The sequence below is a fragment of the Schistocerca nitens genome, chromosome 4 (assembly GCF_023898315.1).
Source record: "Schistocerca nitens isolate TAMUIC-IGC-003100 chromosome 4, iqSchNite1.1, whole genome shotgun sequence".
NCBI lineage: Eukaryota > Metazoa > Arthropoda > Insecta > Orthoptera > Acrididae > Schistocerca > Schistocerca nitens.
In genome coordinates, this window is record NC_064617.1 from 138,130,046 (window position 1) to 138,156,392 (window position 26,347).

The 26,347-nt window shown below is 39.7% G+C and overlaps 1 protein-coding gene across 1 annotated transcript in view; it reads right to left on the minus strand.

Annotated features, from left to right (window-relative positions):
- LOC126253077 (origin recognition complex subunit 2) overlaps positions 1–26,347 on the minus strand; it is a 124,077-nt gene that overhangs the window by 35,176 nt on the left and 62,554 nt on the right. The window contains exon 6 of the mRNA XM_049954172.1: positions 5,975–6,107. Within this exon, the coding sequence (XP_049810129.1) occupies positions 5,975–6,107 (133 nt within the window). The remainder of the gene's footprint in view (positions 1–5,974; positions 6,108–26,347) is intronic.

Consider the following 26,347-nt stretch of genomic DNA (forward strand, 5'->3'; position numbering starts at 1 on the left):
CATACCCCCATGTTACTCAATCTGTAAAATGGGCAAGCAGAAGCAGAAACTAAGGAGAAATTCAGAAAAGGAATTAAAGTTCAGAGAGAAGAAAAAATTAAAATTTTAGTATCTGACAATGACATTAAAATTATGTCAGAGATGCTGAAGGGCATGGAAAGTCAGCTGAATGGAATTGATAGTCATGATAAGAGAGAGAGAGAGAGAGAGAGAGAGAGAGAGAGAGAGAGAGAGAGAGAGAGGGAGAGAGGGAGGGAGGGAGGGAGGGAGGGAGGGAGGGAGGGAGGGAGGGAGGGAGAGAGGGAGGGAGGGAGGTAGAGAGGGAGGGAGGGAGAGAGGGAGGGTGGGAGGTAGAGAGGGAGGGAGGGAGAGAGGGAGGGTGGGAGAGAGTGAGGGAGAGAGTGAGGGTGGGAGGGAGGGAGGGTGGGAGGGAGGGTGGGAGAGAGGGAGGGTGGGAGGGAGAGAGGGAGGGTGGGAGGGAGGGAGGGAGGGTGGGAGGGAGGGAGGGGAGGGAGGGAGGGAGGGAGGGAGGGAGGGAGGGAGGGAGGGAGGGAGGGAGGGAGGGAGGAGGGGAGGGAGTGAGGGAGGAGGGAGGGAGGAGGGGAGGGAGGGAGGAGGGGAGGGAGGGAGGGAGGAGGGGAGGGAGTAGGAGGGGAGGGAGTAGGAGGGGAGGGAGTAGGAGGGGAGGGAGGAGGGGAGGGAGGAGGGGAGGGAGGAGGGGAGGGAGGAGGGGAGGGAGGGAGACCGGGGGTGGGGGGGTGTAAAGGGGGGTAGGGTTGGGGGTAGTTCTGGAAAGAGACCAACACTGGAGCACAGTAAGAGGACTGAAGTGGGTACAGGATGCAGCAGCTGTCTATATTACAAAGCGATTAGCCCGGAACCTGGCACCAATTTCAGGCTGCCTGTCTAATGGCTTCCAAGGGTAAAAAGAAACTGATTTTCAATATTTCACATAATTATTCACCAAATTTAAAATGCTGTCATGATCTACTCATTAAGAGGTATAATTTTATGTGAAAAGATTAACATAATGAAGCAAGTATTAATAGATTTATTGCAGCCAAACTAGCCATTTAGTACAGGAATTATTCTCTATTCACTATTATTTTTCTTAGTCACTAAATAATTTCACCAGCAATTCTGTTCTCATCCTACAGATTAACACACAATATCTAACGCACTGGTCACCACACCTCGCACATATTCATCTCGTGCTGGGTCCGTGAAAACTCTGGGTGTTGCACAGTTTGTGGTGAAATCCACGCACAGAGAGTCTTGTCACTACGTGGCGGAGTTCGTATTCTCCCTGCGTCCGTTCACAGTTTGTCACAGTGTCTGTAACATAGAAACCCTTCCATATCTTGTGTTTCTTCTCATGTTGTTCCATCAATAAGTCCTGGTAGGCTGTCATCACTGGTAGTAATTGCTTCAGTTGCAGCTCTTCTATGAAGAAGGGCTCTCTGGCCAACTCATACACAAGCCATGAGAGTGTGTATATGGAGAGACATAGCACCCTTTTTAAGTAATTCGCCTTCAGCTTCTCAATTTTTTCGAGCTCTGTCTTGTTCAGATGAATCCATATGTTTTCCAATCCGTAAATTGCAACAGGTTCAACTTTGACTTCAAACAGTTGTAGGGTTGTTTCTAGGGAGAGTTTGCGTATCAACTTCATACCATTTATGGCTCTCGTTGCCGTGCTGGCTCTGTAGTTAAAAGCCAGAATTATAGTTACAAACTGTGTTTCTCTTAAAGCAGCGTAACTGATGGCGTACAAATACCCATACTACAATCAACCAGTTTTTGAGAATGAAAGCACTTAGTGACATCCAATAAACTTTATGCACAATTTCAAACCATTGTGTAAATTTTTCTCCCCAACACCCTCTATGAAATGAAGAAAGGAAACAATTTTATCGCTTACTACATTTTCGCTGTTCAAGCAGTAAAGCTTCAGCATCAGACATGACATTTTTATGTGTCATTTCTTTTCTATCAACTCTTCTTGCAATGCAGTTTTCAGAGAGTACCCACAAATAATACTGAATGTACTTGCACAATTATATCATTGTACAACACACAGTTCAGGAGATATGATTTCATAGACATTTAAAATGTGAAAAACTAGCTTCTGTTGGTGCACAGTAAAACACCAACATCGGACATGACATTTTAAGTTATTAGTATCTTACTACGAATTTATTCACAACACACTTTGCAGACAATGTCTACATATATCGTTGAATACACTTGCAAAATTGTGTCATTTTTGTTACACACACTGTTAAGGAGCTATAACATCATAAGCACTGAGATGCATGAAAAACTTGCTTCTACTAAAAATGGAGTGCAAACTACCCAAACTATATTAATACAGGGTTTCACAATGAGAGCACCTGGCAACTTCAAACAGGCTTTAAGCATAATTACAAACCTTTTATAAAAATTTTCTCACTTACATGCTTAGTGTCAATATTTAACACATTAACTCATTTGTAAAGTGATCAGATATTTGAAGTTGTTTTATAGGTGGCAGTTTCATTCTTTACAGAACTAGGGGTTTACTGGTACAGACATAAAAGGAAAATAATGGAAAAATAAATTAAAATCCTGGATAGAATAGCAATAATATGGAATGGATAGATTGTTATTCACCACACAGCAGAGATGTTGAGTCGTGGACAAGCACAATGAAAAAGAATATTGGATATATTGAGCTATTGGGCTAGTCCTTCATTAAACACAGAAAAAACACACCACAATTGGTCACTGTCTTCTCTGGGTGCTTATGTCCAACTCAATTCAGGAGATGTCAGTGCTCATGTTTGTGTGTGTGTGTGTGTGTGTGTGTGTGTAATTTGTGCTTGTGTAAATGTCTACGAGTTGTCCATGTATGATGAACAACTTAATACAATGACTAGCATACTTTTTCACTGTTCCTGCCTGCGACTCAGTACCTTCCCTTTGAAGCGAGTAGCAATCTAGACTTTCCATACTGATATTGAGCCATGAAGCCTTTATAGCCATCCATAACTGCGAAAGTGTGGCCACTGCAGGATTTTGTGCACAAACTGACCTCTCAATTATGTCCTGTAAATGTCCAATGGGATTTATGTCAGGTGATCCAGTTGGTCAAATCATTTGCTCGAACCACCTAGAATATTCTTCAAATAATCATGAACAATTGTGTCCCAGTAACATAGTGCATTGTCATCTATAAAAATTCTATCACTGTTTGGCAACATGAAGTCAATGAATGGCTGCAAATTGCCTCCAGGCAGCCGAACACAACCATTTCCAGTCAATGATCATTTCATTTGGACCAGAGGACGCAGTCCATTCCATGTAAATACAGCCCACACCATTATGAAGTCAATACCAGCTTGCACAGTGCCTTGTTGGCAAACCAGGTCCATGGCTTCGTGGGGTCTGCACCACACTCTAACCCTACTATCAGCTATTAACAATTGAAATCGAGACCCATCTGACCAGGCCATGGTTTTCCAGTCCTCTGGGGCCCCAACTGATGTGGTCATGAGCCCTGGAGAGATGCTGCAGCCGAAGTCATGCTGTTAGCAGAGGCACTCGCATCAGTCATCTACTACCAAAGCCCATTAATGCCAAATTTTGCCACACTGTGCTAACAGATATGTTTATCATACGTCCCACACTGATTTCTGTTGGTATTTCACACAGTGTTCTTTGCCTGTTAGCACTGACAACTCTACACAAGCACCACTGCTCCCAGTTGTTAAGAGGACATCGATCACTGCACTGTCCATGATGATAGGTAATGCCTGAAATACGGTATTCTCACCACACTCTTGACCCTGTGGATCTTGAAATATTGAATACCCCAACAATTTCCAAAATAGAATGTCCCATGCATCTAGCTCCAACTGCCATTCTGCGTTCAAAGTCTGTCATTCCCATTTTGCAGCCATAATCACATCAAAAACCTTTTCACATGAATCACCAAGTACAAATGCCACCTCCACAAATGTACTGCCATTTTATACCTTGTGTACACAATATTACCACCATCTGTACAAGTGCATATCACTATTCCATGACTGTCACCTCAGTGTACATTAACCCGGAGAGCTGCATCAAGCCAGCCTCTGGACTGCAGCAGCAGCAGCAGAAGAAGAAGAAGAAGAAGAAGAAGAAAAAAGAAGAAGAATCCGACCATGAAGACAATTGTGACAACAATGTAGGATAACAACTACAAATTTGCAATATGGAGCAAGTCTTCCTAAGCTGTTCAACCACTTGTAAGAAAATGAGGCCTACCTGCTTCTTTCACTCTGGCAATGGCACCTAACATGGACATTTCTTGTGATTTCATGGGCCCATAAATATGGGAATTTACTCTGCAGTTCAAACCTCTCTCAATGTAAAGTATTCATGAGAATAATTTTGAGTGTTCAGAAGTAGCTGTGTCTACTTAAGAAGTGTTTTTAAATAATGTTTTCAAGGAACCACATCACAATTTTCTCAGTAAGTAGCTTGAAATAATGTGTCAGAGCATGACATGGTAAGTGGAAGCAAGCATTGTTAGATTTTAATGTCCTTTCAATGACAAGGTTACAACAAGCTATGAAAGGATAAATATGTGAAAGGAAATTAGCTGTGTCCTATCAATCACACTACTTCATTTGGTAATTTGAAGTAAAGTGATTTAGAATGATACATTTCTGAAAAAGCAGAAGTCTGTTTCAAACAATGGAAACTCCAGATAGGAATATCAACAATTTAGGAAAAGACAGATTGCTATTTACCATAAAGAAGACATGTCAAGTTGCAGACAGACACAATTAAAAGACACTTACATAAAGCTTTCACCCACTGCCAAATTGCGGCCAAGAGCAAAGTAGACCACCTGCGGCACAACATGCAGCTGAACATGAAATACTTGATTGCAATGGCTGCTTTGCTACCCGAGCCATCTGGATCCTTCCCTCCACCACCAGCTACTCTGAACTGCGCAGGTGGGAGTTTATCCTTACAGCACATTCTCCGCTCCCATACTCATCCCGGCCTCAACCTATGGTGACACATCATCCACCAACAGTTTCCATCGGTGCTGTCCTATCATCTCCTCCCATTCCCATCTCCCACCCTGTCTATTTGCAACCCTCTGTCAGTGCATTCGCTCTTCTTTCTCTGCTCCTCTCCTTCTTTGCTCCTTTTCCCCCCACCTCCCTGCCCCACAACCTGCTGGCACTGTGCCTGTTGGCAGTCCAGTACCACACTCCACAAGACAGTGTTCCTCTCTCTCCTCATCTGAACACTATGAGCCCTTCCTCATCCCCACCCCTCCAGATTGGTGGTTGCATCCCACTTGATAGCTGCATTCCGGCCCAAGATGCTTGAGTTGGCAGTAGTGTGTGCATAATGTTTGCTTTGTGTGTGTGTGTGTGTGTGTGTGTGTGTGTGTGTGTGTGTGTGTGTGTGAGTGAGTGTGTGTGTGTGTGTGTGCGCGCGCGCTGTCAATTGTCTCAACAGCATAATTGTTTTCTTTTCACCAACAAATATAAGAATTCTGATTAGGAAGGAAGGCAACAATGTAACACAACATTCAAACTTCAGTTTTAGGCCTTCATGCAAACGGCCAGCTTTTAAAACAAAGCAAGGAACAAGTATTGTATTCTGAAGGTGATAAACAAATATAGACCCTTTCAACAGTTTTTGTTAGTACACTGTGCCTATACATGAAGTGGGCTCAATCTAGAGAGATAGAATCCCTTTTCATTAAGTACAACAGCAACTGACAGCCAATCTGACTGGTAAGAGAGTATTGCTTTGAAAACAGTGGCCCATCAAAGTTACAACTAAAAATAAATCACAAAAGATAACTGTCCCCTCCAATTGAAAAATATGACACGAGACCCACTTTATTTGGCATTTCATCTTCTTTGGTCCTGTATTCTCGAGTTTTAATTCACTTTCTAAGTTTTCATTTGATAACACTCACCTCATTGATTGAAAGACTTGGGAAAAATCCATTGACAACAAGCACATCACTCTCATCCATAACTGTTTCCTGAAAAGACTGCAGGAGCTTCCGTTTTGATCCCACACCATACAGAAGGATACTGAAGCCTTCCCTGAAAGTTACAATTACAAAATAATAGAATTTTAAACTACAGCATAACAAAGGTGCCTACTTGAAGGAGGCAAGAAACGGTAAATGAAGGAGAATATCTAGGGACTCATAGAAATCAAAGTATTTATTAACACATGAAGTAACGGCCATAAACTAGAGCTACAGTTTCTATTAACAATTACATCTAAATTTAAATAAATGTTATTGACAGTTCATCTATTCAATGAACTGCTGTCAGAATTAATGAAACAAAAAGCTGCACAATATTACATTTAACTACAAATTCATTCCTTCACATTATTCCATTCACATTGTTGTTGTTGTTGTTGTTGTTGTGGTCTTCAGTCCTGAGACTGGTTTGATGCAGCTCTCCATGCTACTCTATCCTGTGCAAGCTGCTTCATCTCCCAGTACCTACTGCAGCCTACATCCTTCTGAATCTACTGTATTCATCTGTTGGTCTCTGTACGATTTTTACCCTCCACACTGCCCTCCAATGATAAATTTGTGATCCCTTGATGCCTCAGAACATGTCCTACCAACAGGTCCCTTCTTCTTGTCAAGTTGTGCCACAAACTCCTCTTCTCTACAATTCTATTCAATACCTCATCATTAGTTATGTGATCTACCCATCTAATCTTCAGCATTCTTCTGGAGCACCACATTTCGAAAGCTTCTATTCTCTTCTTGTCTAAACTATTTATCGTCCATGTTTCACTTCCATACATGGCTACACTCCATACAAATACATTCAGAAACAACTTCCTGACACTTAAATCAATACTCGATGTTAACAAATTTCTCTTCTTCAAATGCTTTCCTTGCCACTGCCAGTCTACATTTTATATCCTCTCTATTTTGACCATCATCAGTTATTTTGCTCCCCAAATAGCTAAACTCCTTTACTAATTTAAATGTCTCATTTCCTAATCTAATCCCCTCAGCATCACCCGACTTAATTCGACTACATTCCATTATCCTCGTTTTGCTTTTGTTGATGTTCATCTTATACTCTCCTTTCAAGACACTGTCCATTCCGTTCAACTGCTCTTCCAAGTCCTTTGCTCTCTCTGACAGAATTACAATGTCATCGGCGAACCTCAAAGTTTTATTTCTTCTCCATGGATTTTATGCCTACTCCAAACTTTTCCTTTGTTTTCTTTACTGCTTGCTCAATATACAGATTGAATAGCATTGGAGAGAGACTACAACCCTGTCTCACTCCCTTCCCAACCACTGCTTCCCTTTCATGTCCCTCAACTCTTATAACTGCCATCTGATTTCTGTACAAATTGTAAATAGCCTTTCGCTCCCTGTATTTTACCCCTGCCACCTTCAGAATTTGAAAAAGAATATTGCAGTCAACACTGTCAAAAGCTTTCTCTAAGTCTACAAATGCTAGAAACGTAGGTTTGCCTTTCCTTAATCTTTCTTCTAAGATAAGTCATAGGGTCAGTATTGCCTCACGTGTTCCAAATTTCTACGGAATCCAAACTGATCTTACCTGAGGTCAGCTTCTACCAGTTTTTTCATTCGTCTGTAAAGAATTCACGTTAGTATTTTGCAGCTGTGACTTATTAAACTGATAGTTCGGTAATTTTCACATCTGTCAACACCTGCTTTCTTTGGGATTGGAATTATTATATTTTTCTTGAAGTCTGAGGGTATTTTGCCTGTCTCACACATCTTGCTCACCAGATGGTAGAGTTGTGTCAGGACTGGCTCTCCCAAGGCTGTCAGTAGTTCTAATGGAATGTTGTCTACTCCTGGGGCCTTGTTTCGACTTACATATTTCAGTTCTCTGTCAAACTCTTCACGCAGTATCATATCTCCCATTTCATCTTCATCTACCTCCTCTTCCATTTCCATAATATTGTCCTCAAGAACATCGCCCCTGTATAGACCCTCTTATACTCCTTCCACCTTTCTGCTTTCCCTTCTTTGCTTAGAACTGGGTTTCCATCTGAGCTCTTGATATCCATGCAAGTGGTTACCTTTTCTCCAAAGGTCTCTTAAATTTTCCTGTAGGCAGTATCTATCTTACCCCTAGTGAGATAAGCCTCTACATCCTTACATTTGTCCTCTAGCCATCCCCGCTTAGCCATTTGCACTTCCTGTCGATCTCATTTTTGAGACGTTTGTATTCCCTTTTGCCTGCTTCACTTATTGCATTTTTGTATTTTCTCCTTTGATCAATTAAATCCAGGATCTCTTCTGTTACCCAAGGATTTCTACTAGCCCTCGTCTTTTTACCTACTTGATCGTCTGCTGCCTTCACTATTTCATCCCTCAGAGCTACCCATTCTTCTTCTACTGTATTTCTTTTCCCCATTCATATCAATTGTTCCCTTATGCTCTCCCTGAAACTCTGTACAACCTCTGGTTCTTTCAGTTTATCCAGGTCCCATCTCCTTAAATTCCCACCTTTTTGCAGTTTCTTCAGTTTTAATCTACAGTTCATAACCAATAGATTGTGGTCAGAGTCCACATCTGCCCCTGGAAATGTCTTACAATTTAAAATCTGGTTCCTAAATCTCTTTTCTTACCATTATATAATCTATCTGAAACCTTTTAGTATCTCCAGGGTTCTTCCATGTATAGAACCTTCTTTCATGATTCTTGAACGAAGTGTTAGCTATGATTAAGTTATGCTCTGTGCAAAATTCTACCAAGTGGCTTCCTCTTTCATTTCTTAGCCCCAATCCATATTCACCTACTACATTTCCTTCTCTGCCTTTTCCTACTGCCAAATTCCAGTCACCCATAATTATTAAATTTTCATCTCCCTTCACTACCTGAATACTTTCTTTTATCTCATCATACATTTAATCAATTTCTTCATCATCTGCAGAGCTAGTTGGCATATAAACTTGTACTACTGTAGTAGGTTTGGGCTTTGTGTCTGTCTTGGCCACAATAATGCGTTCACTATGCTGTTTGTAGTAGCTTACTCGCACACCTATTTTTTATTCATTATTAAACCTACTCCTGCATTACCCCTATTTGATTTTGTATTTATAGCCCTGTATTCACCTGACCAAAAGTCTTGTTCCTCCTGCCACCGAACTTCACTAATTCACACTATATCTAACTTTAACCTATCCATTTCCCTTTTTAAATTTTCTAACCTACCTGCCCGATTAAGGAATCTGACATTCCACGTTCCGACCCGTAGAACGCCAGTTTTCTTTCTCCTGATAACGACATCCTCTTGAGTAGTCCCCACCCGGAGTTTCGAATGGGGGACTGTTATACCTCCGGAATATTTTACCCAAGAGGACGCCATCATCATTTAATCATACAGTAAAGCTGCATGCCCTCAGGAAAAATTACGGCTGTAGTTTCCCCTTGCTTTCAGCCGTTCGCAGTACCAGCACAGCAAGGCCGTTTTGGTTAGTGTTACAGGGGCCAGATCAGTCAATCATCCAGACTGTTGCCCCTGCAACTACTGAAATGTCTGCTGCCCCTCTTCAGGAACCACACGTTTGTCTGGCCTCTCAACAGATACCCCTCCGTTGTGATTGCAGCTACAGTACGGCTATCTGTATCATTGAGGCACGCAAGCCTCCCCACCAACGGCAAGGTCCATGGTTCATGGGGGGTTTCATTCACATAATGAAACTTAATTTGCAACATCCTTGATCAATTATTCTACATTGACTAGCATGCATTTTTTATTGCTCTTTACATCATTGGCTCTTATTTGTGGTTATTTTGTAAAATGACAGTGATACAGAGGAACTCTCAGCAATATACCTGTATTTCTAAAACTATTCAGCCACAGCTTATAAAGGCAGCTTCACTACAAATCCTAAAGCAATCTCTATAATTGATCTGTTACAGGCATTAGGCTGTAGTATAAGGTTTGTTTCTATAACTAACATGTTGTCTCCTAATGTTGGAAGCATCCTCAGGGGCTATAAACATGTTGTTTGTTAGCTTTCAAACTTCAGCAAGTAGACATTGCCAAAAGCATTTATGCATAACTGTGCCTTGAAGTCATCTGACTGCTGCCAAAGATTGCAGAGTTACACCAACATATGTTATGGAGCTTGCACAGGAAAAAAGAGTTAGTGGTTTGTTTTATTCAACACCAAGACCCACAACCTTTTCTGTTAAAGTTGAATTTCTTAGCCCTTCAGTACATCATAGCATTGTAATGACTGGACCTTATTAAAATTATTGGTAGTTCCCTCTGAGGATCTACAGCATTAGGAGACTAAATTAAATGTTAGGCACAGAGACAAGCCTTATTCCAGGCTGTTACAACACTGCCCCATGTGGCAAGGTCACCCCCTGCCCAACGCTCATTACGTTCGCAGTAAGGTGCGAGTAGTGTAGGCTATCTGCCAGACGGGACTATCACATGCATTCTGCACACACACCAGCTGCTTGGTCAACTCTGCCTGTGTGTGCTTGGCCAGTGGAATGCAATTACAAATGCTACAGTGCAGCTGCGAGACTGCCTGTGTGTCGGCAGTGCCCAGCTGTCCCTGACGTAATTTATTAGAAGGAGATTCACTTATTGTGATATTAGATAGTCCTAACTAGTGAAGAACAAGATATGCGGAAATTTTTATTATATAGTTCACTTGTAGTGATGTCTTCATTTTCAACTTACACCAATTACTGTTTAGTAGCATTTGAGACTATCTTGAAAGTACTTTAATAGAAATCTGCTCAAGCCTTAGTGTTAATTAAGTAAACATGTATTAATTAATAGTTTTAAGTATAAGATGAGATGGTGCATTTCATATAGATTAATTAGTGTGGATAAATACAATTACAACAACTTTTGGCAAATGAAACATTTATTTAATTCTACCGAATTTACTCGAATCTAAGCCGCACTTTTTTCCGGTTTTTGTAATCCAAAAAACCACCTGCGGCTTAGAATCAAGTGCAAAGCGGAAGTTGTGAAAAATGTTGGTCGGTGCCGCCACAACTAACTTCTGTCGTCGAATATATGTAGCGCTTCGCAGGCACAAAGATAAATACCAGCACCAAAACCTCTGCGTCAGTAAAAAAAAAAAAAAAAAAAAAAAAAAAAAAAAAAAAAAAAGTGGAAGACGAGCTTTTTTTCTCCGCCCTGAGTTTTGACCACTGCATTTTCATACATTATCCAACGAAGTAAATACAAATTCCGTATTGTTCATCTTTGAATGTAGCAACATTTCAATGCACTACAAAACTCCGACTGGCAAGACTGTTTGGGATGTTTGCCAATATGGCCAACTCTGCGTTCTGAATTTTTTCCTACCTGTGAGAGGAGATGGTTGCTAATAGGAACTTTTATGAATTGTGAATCACATGCAGTATTCTCTCCACCATAATAATAATACGAATATAAACATTTTGCCATGTATTCTTTCGTGTTTGCTGCTATCTCATTTAAATCTTGTCTGCCTAATAAACTATGAAACTAGAGTGAGACAACAGCAAATGCAGAAGAATATACATATCATGTCACGTTTATATTCGTATTATTCTTATACAGTCAGAAATGAAGCACGGCAATTGATTAGATTTTTAAACCTAAGGTGACTCTAATTTCTGTGCAGAATGTAATGTACTAAAGAGGCGTCTGCAAAGATTTACAAACGGAGAAAAATTTTCGCTAAATTCTCATTCAGAACATTTTCTATCATACGCTGTCTATTATTTGGTTCTTGTTGATCATTATCAAAGAAAGCAGCAGTGTAAGTAACAACAAATAGCAGTCTCTTGCCATTGTTTCGCTAATGAGACGATTCCTCCCTTTTTTTTTTTAAATTTGTAAGCGGCGGTAGCGCGCACAAAAGCAAGCCATGCAGCGAGCGGCGACAGGTCGTAAACATTCATTACATCAGAATGCGACAAACAATGCATGACACAGTACAGTAATGCATTTTCAGCTTTGAGTGACGTAAACACCTATAACAAAGAGAACGGCACTTATCAGATCAAAGAAAAATAAGCAATCAATTCAAACCAGACAAAGCACGTGAAAAAGGAAGGGTACCCGTATAACTTAACTAGAAGAAGGGATCGGTTGGTAGGACATGTTTTGAGGCATCAAGTGATCACAAATTTAGCATTGGAGGGCAGCGTGGAGGGTAAAAATCGTAGAGGGAGACCAAGAGATGAATAAACTAAGCAGATTCAGAAGGATGTAGGTTGCAGTAGGTACTGGGAGATGAAGAAGCTTGCACAGGATAGAGTAGCGTGGAGAGCTGCATCAAACCAGTCTCAGGACTGAAGACCACAACAACAACAACAACCCGTATAAATACGGATGGAGCACCTGACGCATAGCAACGGCTACCTGGTAAAGCATAACTGCTAAGCTTACGACTCGAACCAAACTACTATAGCTGTATCGTCATTCATTTGACCTAAGCTGTGTCTCATATTACAATGGAGCAACTTTGTTTCGATTTGGAGGTGTGGCCTGAAACTTTTCTCTCCCCTTGAATTTCGAGTCTCAGATTTCAGGTGCGGCTTAGATTCAGGAAAATTTTTTTTCCTCGATTCCGAGTCTCATTTATCAGGTGCGGCTTAGATTCGAGTGCGGCTTAAATTTGAGTAAATACGGTAATTAAAATTTGAAGGTTTTAATAGTGAAAATACTCATGTAATGTTTAATGATGAAATACTGTATTTTATGAAACTAATTATGAAATACATGTATAAATTTTCTGCTGAGCATCCTGTCAGGCTTAAATGACTTTGTACAGATTATCATCAATTGCAGGAGTTGATTACTGTATCCATACATACATTAATCCTTGTTCCATAGATCATGAATATGACATTTCGTAATGCTGTGGAAAGTGTCACTTTAAAATAAGTTTGCTTTACAAAAAATAATTATTTTTTATTATTTTTTTACTGTTACTATGTGAATTCTCGCCATAATTTGATGATAATGTTCATCAAACGCCACGCCACGCTAAATAATGGTAGAATGTCTGTCCTGCGGCGGCACGTGAAAATATGACATACGCAAACTGAAGATAGATCATTAAAGTCATCCCAGAATTAACACTTCACTCGAAAACTATTTCATGGTTACGCGTATCCCGAGTAACTTATTATGGCATCCGAGGCTGTTTATAGCAATGATACCGACGCGACGCGACTCCCGGCACAGGTGGTGTGCTAATCAGCGTCTGGAGAGAACTGGGGCCTTTCTTTCTCGCGCAGCGTTCTTATATATAAAGCCGCAGTGCGGACGGCTAAGGGAACGCCTGATCAAATCCGTTCTCCTGACTAGCCGCTGGGCTAGTAAGGCACCACTTTAAGTTATCGAATAAATCATTGCTTCCTTTGCTGATGGCCAATGAAGCTCTCAATTTAAATGTGCAATCAGCACACAGGTAAGTAATCATAATAAAAGTCTGATGTGGCTAAGTCAAATATTTTGGGCGAGAGAATTAATTTAATTACACTACACGCAGTAGACGAGCTCTGAACTTGTCCTTTGGAGATACACTATCACTATAGTTTTATAGTTATTCAGTTGAAACTTCTCACATCTTTATGATTATAGCGGATCTCCCTTCTACTTAAATTTAAACATCCTAGCCTTATTTATTCGCCTACTTAATCTATCTTGCTTCCTTAATTTTTAAGACAAAAACCAGAACATCATGAATTTCAACTAAAATTTTAATTTATGAGATCCAGAATACTGTTTCTACTAAATTATTATGCAAAAGGAATCTAAATATAAATTTTTAAGTTTCTAGCTCTTTTCTGTTGCGCCAATGATTTTTACAGAAAAACATCCAAGTTTCGAAAATACACTCCTGGAAATTGAAATAAGAACACCGTGAATTCATTGTCCCAGGAAGGGGAAACTTTATTGACACATTCCTGGGGTCAGATACATCACATGATCACACTGACAGAACCACAGGCACATAGACACAGGCAACAGAGCATGCACAATGTCGGCACTAGTACAGTGTATATCCACCTTTCGGAGCAATGCAGGCTGCTATTCTCCCATGGAGACGATCGTAGAGATGCTGGATGTAGTCCTGTGGAACGGCTTGCCATGCCATTTCCACCTGGCGCCTCAGTTGGACCAGCGTTCGTGCTGGACGTGCAGACCGCGTGAGACGACGCTTCATCCAGTCCCAAACATGCTCAATGGGGGACAGATCCGGAGATCTTGCTGGCCAGGGTAGTTGACTTACACCTTCTAGAGCACGTTGGGTGGCACGGGATGCATGCGGACGTGCATTGTCCTGTTGGAACAGCAAGTTCTCTTGCCGGTCTAGGAATGGTAGAACGATGGGTTCGATGACGGTTTGGATGTACCGTGCACTATTCAGTGTCCCCTCGACGATCACCAGTGGTGTACGGCCAGTGTAGGAGATCGCTCCCCACACCATGATGGCGGGTGTTGGCCCTGTGTGCCTCGGTCGTATGCAGTCCAGATTGTGGCGCTCACCTGCACGGCGCCAAACACGCATACGACCATCATTGGCGCCAAGGCAGAAGCGACTCTCATCGCTGAAGACGACACGTCTCCATTCGTCCCTCCATTCACGCCTGTCGCGACACCACTGGAGGCGGGCTGCACGATGTTGGGGCGTGAGCGGAAGACGGCCTAACGGTGTGCGGGACCGTAGCCCAGCTTCATGGAGACGGTTGCGAATGGTCCTCGCCGATACCCCAGGAGCAACAGTGTCCCTAATTTGCTGGGAAGTGGCGGTGCGGTCCCCTATGGCACTGCGTAGGATCCTACGGTCTTGGCGTGCATCTGTGCGTCGCTGCGGTCCGGTCCCAGGTCGACGGGCACATGCACCTTCCGCCGACCACTGGAGACAACATCGATGTACTGTGGAGACCTCACGCCCCACGTGTTGAGCAATTCGGCGGTACGTCCACCCGGCCTCCCGCATGCCCACTATACGCCCTCGCTCAAAGTCCGTCAACTGCACATACGGTTCACGTCCACGCTGTCGCGGCATGCTACCAGTGTTAAAGACTGCGATGGAGCTCCGTATGCCACGGCAAACTGGCTGACACTGACGGCGGCGGTGCACGAATGCTGCGCAGCTAGCGCCATTCGACGGCCAACACCGCGGTTCCTGGTGTGTCCGCTGTGCCGTGCGTGTGATCATTGCTTGTACAGCCCTCTCGCAGTGTCCGGAGCAAGTATGGTGGGTCTGACACACCGGTGTCAATGTGTTCTTTTTTCCATTTCCAGGAGTGTAGTTAAAGCTATTGAACTGATATTCAACACATATTGGTTTAGTATTACTCCTGACATGCTAGAAACGTTTCAGGTTATTTACTTGATTTTTAAAGTGTTGCGAAACATTTATGACGTCAAAGCTAGTTACAGCAGACTGGCTGGCACACAATGGAAAGACTGATGTGAATTTTATACGGCGTGAGTAGGCTGCTTCCCTACATCACCCTCCACTTAATTTTTATTTTTTTTTAATGTAAATGGAAAAAAAATAATTACAAAAAGGGAAGCAAGAGTACAGCTTAACTTCCTATGAAAATTAAAATTTAAATGTAAACATATAGAAATATTAAAAGAAAACTTATTACCTACTTCAATTATTTAAATTGCTGGCATGTTCACTGCCTCTTAAGCAAATTTAAGCAAAATCAATGAAACACTTTGGCATACATATTGCCTCAAACACATAAAAATATGTAAAATTATGAAAATCTTAAATCCTTTAAATACATTTTTACATACACAAATTCAAAGAAAATAACACAGTTATTCATGATACATAAACAGATAATTATATCTTAGCAGTCTTTTCTAAACCTGAAAGAAAATTTCACAAATCATGACAATTTATTTTTTTACACACATGGTTGTAGCCACTTTGGCTGGCATTCTACACTTCCATTCACTAGGGTAGAGGAGGGAAAGTTGCTATGGTGTGCGTCCTTCACGTTCACTCTAAATTACATGGGGAAAGGGGAGGGGTCACTGTGTGTTGTGTTCAAGTCACTCCACGCTTTCACACAGCTACCAGGCTGCCGTTATCTGGTTTGTCCTGTAGAACAAACAAAACGAGTGCCTCAGACTCTGTTCACTTAATATCTAAGGGTGGGTCACAATAAAATGGGGATATATATACATTTATCTTTCACTATGTTACTGGAACAAAGTTAACAGAACTTTTTCAATTTTACTCTCGCAGTTACTTAACTGTCATAAAATCGATAAACAAATGGCTCAAAACGCCGTTAGTCACGTACTAGAGAAAATTTATGCTCAAGGCATACAATCATAAATCCTATTTAATTTCAATTTATTATTTCTGGGCTGGAACACTGAACCAATGCTCGGTACATTCCTTGTTACTCAAATACATTTGTATCTTAATTATGTCATACTTCTCTATTGTTTATGTCACTGTTAGGTTTGTCACATTAGGTATTTTCTTCATTAATCGGTGGATAGAATGGTTACAGTACTCATGGCTTGATAGCCATGACAGAAAATTTTAGTATTGCAAAGAAGGAGTCGAAACTTTGGTAGATAGGAAAGATGAAGATAGAGTGAGACCTGAAAAGGAAAGAAGATCTCACACAGCTGGGACTGCACAGCTGCCACACTGTGTAGAGGTTACAGATCAACCTCCTCCCTACAGAATTCATTAGTTTATTATTGGCTTGATAACCATAACGGAAAATTTAATGTGTTGGAAAGAAGAGGTCGAAATTTTAAGTGGATAGGAAAGATGAAGAATGAGTGAGATCTGAAGTGGGAAAGAAGATCTCACACAGCTGGGACTGCACAGCTGCCACACTGTGTAGAGGTTACAGAACAACCTCCTCCCTACAGAATTCATTCACTACCTATGAACTTCTTTAGGTTGATCACTTTCCTGAGACCTAACAGCTCTCAGTGTACTCTAGCCTATATGCATTGGCATGTGGTTTTCCTATGATCCTGAAAGGTCCTTGATATACGAACATGAATTTCTTTGTTTCTGCATTTGTTTTCTTTGATTTTTCTTTGGTTTTGACAAGGACTAACTGACCTATTTCAAAACTGGTGGGTACAGCTTTTGTGTCATGACGCTTCTTTCTTTCTAATGTGTTTAGCTTACTTTTACTAAGATTAACACCTTTGTCCCAATATCTCCATTTTTCAGAACTTGTATAGGCAGCTCCCAAGTTTCCTCATTAGTTACTACATGTTTATCAATAAAAGGTACCGTAATTACTCCGGTTATCGGCAAGACCATTTTTAACTGGCTTCTTTCAAAGTCAACAACACTCTGATACTTTGACAAGAACTCTATGCCAATTAAAACCTCAATACTGAGATTGTTTACAATTAAGCATGGATGGTCAATTAAATTACCATTAATATCAAAGGGCAGCAAAGCTTCTTGCTTCACCGTTTTTGACACCTTGCCAGTAGCACCAATTATTCTTAGTCCTGATACCTTCATTACTGTAAGCTTGTCTTTACCAGGTAATGCATCAAAGAAGGAATGAGATATCGCACTCACCTCACTTCCACTGTCTAAGAGACAATGTACATTGATACCCAACATTATTCAATATTATTATAGGGTGGCTTATTCTAGTTTGTACAGGTGATTCCTCAAACTCATCCAATAGTTCCTTTTGGATTTGTCTCCAACTAAAGTGATCGACATCTGTCTTCATTACATTTAGGTCAAAGTGTGTAACGGTTTCCTGAATTACATTTTCAGCTGCCTTTTCCAGTCGGTCTATTAATTTTCAATCGAAACACCGCACGACTTCATTACATTTAGTTTGCTGAACATGACCCAAATTACTGTAGTCTGAGCGATTCCGTGCCTCCAGACCGGGCATAACACTAGTTACAGCTAAACCACTTTCATTATTATCGTCGGGTTCCTTCTCAAGTGACAACTGGTCACAGCTACTGGGTTCATCGACCCCCAACAGGCTATTCTCTACATTCTCACTTACCTCCTGTCCTAAATCTATTAATACAGTATCAACATCCTGCACAGGCACTTTAGATAAGAGCACATCATCATCATCGTAAATATAAGCATGAATTTCTTCTGCTTCTTCACCTGACAATTCAGTATTTTGTAGCTCTTCCCTACCGTTACACTGCTGCGCCTTCTCTTTCTCTTCCCACTTAGAAAGCGTCTCTAACACGGTATCTATCAAATACTGTGAGTGATCTAATATTTCTGCTGTATCCTTAGATGCTACCGACCCCTCATCCACATGTTCAGTCTGAGTATTCTGATCTGTCTTACCAATTACTGTAATTACTGGCTTAGGAAAAATAACTGCCTGGTGAGCGCCAGTATCCTCATAGACGGCAACTAGTTTTCCTGCCTCGGCCTACTACTGTTTCCTTTATTTCCATTATAGTTAACTGGCACAGCATTGCTTTCCACACTGTTGTTTACCTGCATAATTTTGTTCGGAACAAAATTACTATCATTTGGACGCCGTTGTTGGTTCTGATAATTATTTCTCCAATTCCTACCTCTCTTAGGATGGCGAACACATACTGTTCTGATGTTTACATTGCCATTCTGCTCGTTCTTAAAATTACTACTAGTGTTATTAGCATTTCTGTTATTACGTGCTTGCTCCTCATTGGCAGCCACACGCTCTACACATTCCAAATATTCAATGAAACGATCCATATTGTCTCTAGGGGCAGATATAATTCTAGTTTGCCAATACCATGGCAGTTTGGCTTCAAGACCTAGTATTATCATTTCAGGTTTTAGCTTTTCGGCCAAATGTGACAAACGTGAGATCCATGACCTAGCAAACTCTTTAATAGATTCCTTGCCTACATTGAATCATTTTCCACTCCAAAATTCTCTCAACACTTCATTTTGCTTATTACTAGACCAATACTCATTAATGAAAGCTGTTTTAAATTCCGCTAATGTTTTACACTTCAACATAACATCAGCTGACCAACGCATGGCGTCACCTGCTAAATGGCTTCTAATAAATGAGATTTTCTCTCGTTCAGACCAAGTTGGTGGAATCACATCTTCAAAATCGTTCCAGAAATCTAGCGGGTGGATATTTTTATCTGGATTGAACCGCAAGAACTGCCGACATCCGATAAAAGCGGCGTTTGCAGCTACAACTTGTTGCATACTACCATTACCAGAAGTTACTGAAGCTACTTTACTCTCAATGTTAGCAATGTTAGTACTAATATTTTCTACTCTCATTTCAACATTATCTACTCTTTGCACAATATGAGTAGTATCAGTTTTGATTGCATCTACTTCCGCTTGACATATGTTTATTTTTACATTAACATCTTTAAACCTATCTGAGCACAGTTCAGATTCCGCCTCGATCTTTTCTGTTAACTTGTGCTCCAGCTTCGCATCTTCCATTTGGAAGTCTTTGCGAACCTCAGCAACTTCGGATTTTACTGTTTTATACATCTCAGATAACTGTTGAGCAACCTTTTTCTTAATATCCTCATGGTTGTAATCAATTTTATAATTTAAACTGTCCAGATACTCTTTCAACTTATTGCAGCCAGTCTTGAAGGAAGTTTCTAATTCAGCTTTATTGGATTCTAATTTATTGTCCATTGCCTCAAACCGTTTATTAAAATTGGTTTGGCTGGCCACAATCCTGTTATTTACCTCAATTATATCAGATTTTAACTCAGCTGTCATTCTAGCATTACTGGCTGACATTTTTGCATTACTGCTTTTGACCTCAGTTATTTCAGACTTTAATTCAGCTGTCATTTTAGCATTACTGGTAGCTATTGCTTGTAATATAAATTTAAATCAATAGCCCCAGTATCTTTGGGTTGCTCACTAGCTGGCTTTTTATCACACTCAGGTGACAAAAAACTACCTCCAATACCAGAATCATCAAAGCTAAATGAAACTTCTGATCGATCAGTCATATCTAACTTATCCTTTTTAAACTCTACCACCTCTGATGACTGTTTCGTTTTTAACTCATCAGATAAACTATCATCCAATAAATTAACAATCTGATTTCTGGTTTACTACAGGGGTCTCTATTACTGAATCATTGCCCCTTTTCACACTACTGTCGGGAGACAATACTTCATATTTCACTTTACATTACTATTTTCATGCATATTTACACTTGAACCGTTGTCTGGATTTACAGTTCCCTCACCACACATAGGTTCTGATTTAAGTTTAACCTCAGTTTCTTCTGGCAGTTCCATCGCCGACAGTCTTTTAGTGCAGGTTAGTAAAATTTTTAACAGCTTTTCACTTAACTTAGTTCCTTCTGCTCATGCGTTGCCGGCGCGGCGTACCAGGATTACTGATGCGACGTGGCGCATTGAACTGCAGACGGCACTTCGACGGCTGCTGAGTGTTTGCGTGGCCCGCAACTGCAGGCGCGGCTACGGTTGCTCCGGTGGACGACTGTGGTGAGGCGAAACTGGCTTCTCGGGATGCCGGCAGCACCGCTAGACTCAGTACCAGCTCCGTCAATCCAGATGCGTTGTTAATCCAATTGCGTTGTCCACATGCACACGTAACACCATCACTGTTCTATTACTCAGTTGCGTGTCGCATTTCACTCCCAAATCTGAATATTTAAAAATCACTTTCACTTTTACTCAGTTTCTTTCCCGGCCGATTAGCAACATATGTGGGGCGGCAGGTGGCATTTATTGTTATAAAATGTAGAATGTAATGTAGAAAAGATGCATTCCCGGCTGATGCACCATATGTGGGGCGGCGGGTGTAATATTTGTTACTAAATATGTTTTGTATTTATTTAATGCTGTTGTTTGCCGTTCTCGTCACTGGCTCTCTAACTACAATATTGGCAACCAGAAAGTGATTAGCAAAACGTGAAGTCTGTAATTAGAATTCCTAGTGCCCACTTCATCTGAGAAATACATTTATAGCTACAGCTTATAGCTCTGAGGAATTAGGAGATTGTCTGGGATTCATAATCAAAAACCATTCTCTCTAAAATGATCACTATATTCTGAAAGCCACAGACCAAAAGAATCCACACAATCTAACTACCAGAGCAGTTCAGAGTCTAATGCGCTGATGCAACTATAACTGTTCAAATTAAATGTTTAAGTGAATGCTCGCCATAATTTGATGATAATGTTCATCAAACGCCACGCCACGCTAAATAATGGTAGAATGTCTGTCCCGTGGCGGCACGTGAAAATACGACATACACAAACTGAAGATAGATCATTAAAGTCATCCCAGAATTAACACTTCACTCGAAAACGACTTCATGGTTACGCGTATCCCGAGTAACTTATTACGGCATCCGAGGCTGTTTATAGCAATGATAAAGACGCGATGCGACTCCCGGCACAGGTGGTGCGCTAATCAGCGTCTGGAGAGAACTGGGGCCTTTCTTTCTCGCGCAGCGTTCTTATATATAAAGCCCGCAGTGCGGACGGCTAAGGGAACGCCTGATCAAATGCGCTCTCCCGACTAGCCGCTGGGCTAGTAATGTAATACTTTAAGTTATCTAATAAATCATTGCTTCCTTTGCTGATGGCCAATGAAGCTCTCAATTTAAATGTGCAATCAGCACACAGGTAAGTAATCATAATAAAAGTCTGACGTGGCTAAGTCAAATATTTTGGGCAAGAGAATTAATCTAATTACACTACGTGTAGTAGACGAGCTCTGAACTTGCCCTTTGGAGATATGCTATCGCTATAGTTTTATAGTTATTCAGTTGAAACTTCTCACAATTTTATGATTATAGCGGATCTCCCTTCTACTTAAATTTAAACATCCTAGCCTTATTTATTCGCCAACTTAATCTATCTTGCTGCCTTAATTTTTAAGACAAAAACCAGAAAATCATGAATTTCAACTAAAATTTTAATTTGTGAGATCCAGAATACTGTTTCTACTAAATTATTATGCAAAAGGAATCTAAATATAATTTTTTAAGTTTCTAGCTCTTTTCTGTTGCGCCAATGATTTTTACAGAAAAACATCCAAGTTTCGAAAATGGTTAAAGTTATTGAACTGATATTCAACACATATTGATTTAGTATTACTCCTGACATGCTAGAAACGTTTCAGGTTATTTACTTGATTTTTAAAGTACTGTGCAACATTTATGACGTCAGAGCTAGTTACAGCGGACTGGCTGGCTCACAATGGAAAGACTGATGTGAATTTTATACGGCGTGAGTAGGCTGCTTCCCTACAACTACTTCATATCTAAGAATTCATCTATTGAGTAGAAAGAGTTGTCATTCAGAAATTCTTTTAATTTGCTTTTAAATGTTGGTAGGCCATCTGTCAGACTTTTAATACTATTTTGCAAATGACCAAAAATTTTTGTGGCAGCATAATTCACCCCTTTCTGTGCCAAAGTGAGATTTAATCCAGAATAGTGAAAATCATATTTCTTCTAGTGTTGTAGCTAAGCACTTTGCTGTTATTTTTGAATTGGAGTGGGCTATTAATGACAAATTTCATAAGTGAATATATGTATTGCGAAGGTACTGTGAATATCCTGAATTCCTTAAATAAATGTCTGCAAGGTGATCTTGGGTGGGCTTATTCTGATTAGACGCTTTTGTACAGTGAATACTTTCTCTCTTAATGACGAACTGCCCCAAAATATGATGCCACATGAAAGCAGTGAATGAAAATAGGCATAGTAGGCTAATTTACTAATACGTTTATCATCAAAATTTGCAATAACCCTAATAGCATAAGTTGCAGAACCTAATCATTTCAGCATATCATCGATGTGTTTCTTCCAATTCAATTTCTTGTCAATGAATACTCCCAGAAATAGAGTATTCTGCCTTAGCAACAGACTTCTGTCTATAGTCTATATTTATCAATGGTATTATGTCATTTACTGTACAGAATTGTATAAACTGTGTACCTAAGACTGAACCCTGTTGGACATTGTTCTTAATGCCTCTCCAGTTAAAGGACTCTGCTGGTTTTTGCAGACTATCTGTACTGTTAATTTCAACCTTCTGCATTCTTCCAGTTAAGTATCAATTAAACATTTATGCACTGTCCCATTCATACCACAATACTTACGCTCGTCTAGAAGAATTTGATGATTCACACAATCAAAAGCCTTTGAGAGATCACAAAATATCCCAATGGGTGACATTCGGTTATTCAATGCATTTAATATTTGATCAGTGAATGCATATATAGCATTTTCTGTTGAAAAGCCTTTCTGAAAACCAAATAGACATTTTGTTAGTACGTCATTTTTACAAGAATTGTGATAAAGCTGTCAGAAGTGAGATTGGGCGGTAGTTATTAGCATCAGATTATTCCCTTTTTTATGCAATGGTTTAACAATAGTGTATTTCAGTCTATCTGGAAAAATGCCATGTTTCAGTGAGCTACTAGATATGTGGCTGAGAATCCTACTTATTTGTTGGGAACAAGCTTTTAGTACTCTGTTGGAAACACCATCAATTCCATGTGAGCTTTCGCTTTTGAGTGAATTTATTATTTTCCTAATTTCAGTAGGAGAAGTGGGTTGGATTTCAGTTTTATCAAATTGAATAGGTACTGCCTCTTCCACACACTGCCTTGCATTTTCTGATGAATAGCTGGATCCTATTTACTCCACAACACTTAAAAAATGATTATTAAAAATGATTTCTACTTCTTGTTGACAAACTTTTCATGGGTTTAATAGAAATACAGTCCCCATGTGCTCTCAGTTGCCCTGTTTCCCTTTTAACAATATTCCAAATTGTTTTAATTTTATTATCAGATGTGCTAATCTCAGACAGAATGCACATACTTCTGGACTTTTTAATAACTTTTCTTAATATAGTGCAGCACTTTTTATAACGTTTCACTGTTTCGGGATCATTACTCCTCCTAGCTATAAGACACATTTCCCTTTACTGCTTACAAGATATTTTTATCCCTTTATTGAGCCATGGCTTTTTACATGGTTTCTTATAATTATATTTCACTGTTTTCTAAGGAAACAGTTATCAAATATACTGACAAAGGTATCATGAAATAGGTTAAATTTTAAGTTAGGATCATGTTCCCAGTCTAATTGTTCCAAGATTTCCCTAAAATTTTGAATTGTTAAATCGTTAATTGTACTCAGGAGGACTGTTTTGCATTACTCTTTGGAGCTATATCACATATCATTTCTAATAATACATAAGATTGTTTAATTTTCAAGAAGTCATATTATTTATTATTATTATTATTTATTTATTTATTTTTGTTACAGCCACCTATGGGCTACATTTACACGACTTCCCTCACTTTCTAATTATTATTAGTATTTCTTTCTTTTCTCAGACGTTATGTCTGGTCAAAAATGGAAAGTGACGCGGACCTTGATCAAGCGTGACTTCCTTTTATCTGTACGGTATATGTTATATTGCATTTAGGAACTTTCGGGTAATTGAACATGTATCAATAATTACGGATTTCTGTAGTTGTATATATAAGTTTGGATGTAGCTGTATTGCATTGATGTACTGGTGGATATTGTGTGGTATGACTCATGTAGTTGATAGTATAATTGGTATAATGTCAACTTTATCCTGATGCCACATGTCCTTGACTTCCTCAGCCAGTTGGATGTATTTTTCAATTTTTTCTCCTGTTTTCTTTTGTATATTTGTTGTATTGGGTATGGATATTTCGATTAGTTGTGTTAATTTCTTCTTTTTATTGGTGAGTATGATGTCAGGTTTGTTATGTGGTGTTGTTTTATCTGTTATAATGGTTCTGTTCCAGTATAATTTGTATTCATCATTCTCCAGTACATTTTGTGGTGCATACTTGTATGTGGGAACGTGTTGTTTTATAAGTTTATGTTGTAAGGCAAACTGTTGATGTATTATTTTTGCTACATTGTCATGTCTTCTGGGGTACTCTGTATTTGCTAGTATTGTACATCCGCTTGTGATGTGATCTACTGTTTCTATTTGTTGTTTGCAAAGTCTGCATTTATCTGTTGTGGTATTGGGATCTTTAATAATATGCTTGCTGTAATATCTGGTGTTTATTGTTTGATCCTGTATTGCAATCATGAATCCTTCCGTCTCACTGTATATATTGCCTTTTCTTAGCCATGTGTTGGATGCGTCTTGATCGATGTGTGGCTGTGTTAGATGATACGGGTGCTTGCCATGTAGTGTTTTCTTTTTCCAATTTACTTTCTTCGTATCTGTTGATGTTATGTGATCTAAAGGGTTGTAGAAGTGGTTATGAAATTGCAGTGGTGTAGCCGATGTATTTATATGGGTGATTGCTTTGTGTATTTTGCTAGTTTCTGCTCGTTCTAGAAAGAATTTTCTTAAATTGTCTACCTGTCCATAATGTAGGTTTTTTATATCGATAAATCCCCTTCCTCCTTCCTTTCTGCTTAATGTGAATCTTTCTGTTGCTGAATGTATGTGATGTATTCTATATTTGTGGCATTGTGATCATTATTATTATTATTATTATTATTATTATTATTACTACTACTACTACCATTACTATTAGTGGCATGAATAACTTTGATAGCAGTGTGAGGCAGTAGACGTGCTATTTGGTTTGTGTGAATAAATGAAGAAGTGAGTTATTTTGGGATTTTTTAATTAAACAAAATCCTCACAACAAGACAGCCAGTTAAGAATATGAAAAATTCCATTTTCACCTCAGGAATTCTGCAGCAATGCCTATCAATCTTTGTCACCTCCAACTCAACTAGATAAGTATCAACGTATTTTAATAATGTTTTCCTACTCCAAGGCTCAATTTATCATTTTGCAAGAACCACAATAAGTGGTTACCAAAAATAATTAATATTTTTGAACTGAAAAGTATGGCTTCATTCTCGCTTATTTTATGTGTAGGAGGGTTAAACTGGGTAGGCAAGTGGGCTGATAAGACTACCGAAATTGTTCCAATCCATGATTTCACGGTAACTGGCAATTTTCTTCAGTTCACAATGACCAAATAAAATTTTCTATAAAACCCAACAACGGAGATGCATGAAGAAGAATTAGTGTAGCACATTTTGTTATGGCTGCTGGAATGATGCCAGTTACCATTTCTTCTGTCCTTCTTAACCATAGTACAGCGTATCTGTATGCTGTGTAACAAAACAAAGTTTTAAGTTGATAGAGCTGTATTTACAAAATCTAGAATCATCATTGCAGTATCACCTCTTTCCATCATTAACTTCCACATGTTAATTTTTTATATTTTAACAGTAAACCATAAACTATAATTTCCAGCGATGATTTGCTGCATCCAAAAGGCCAGCTTC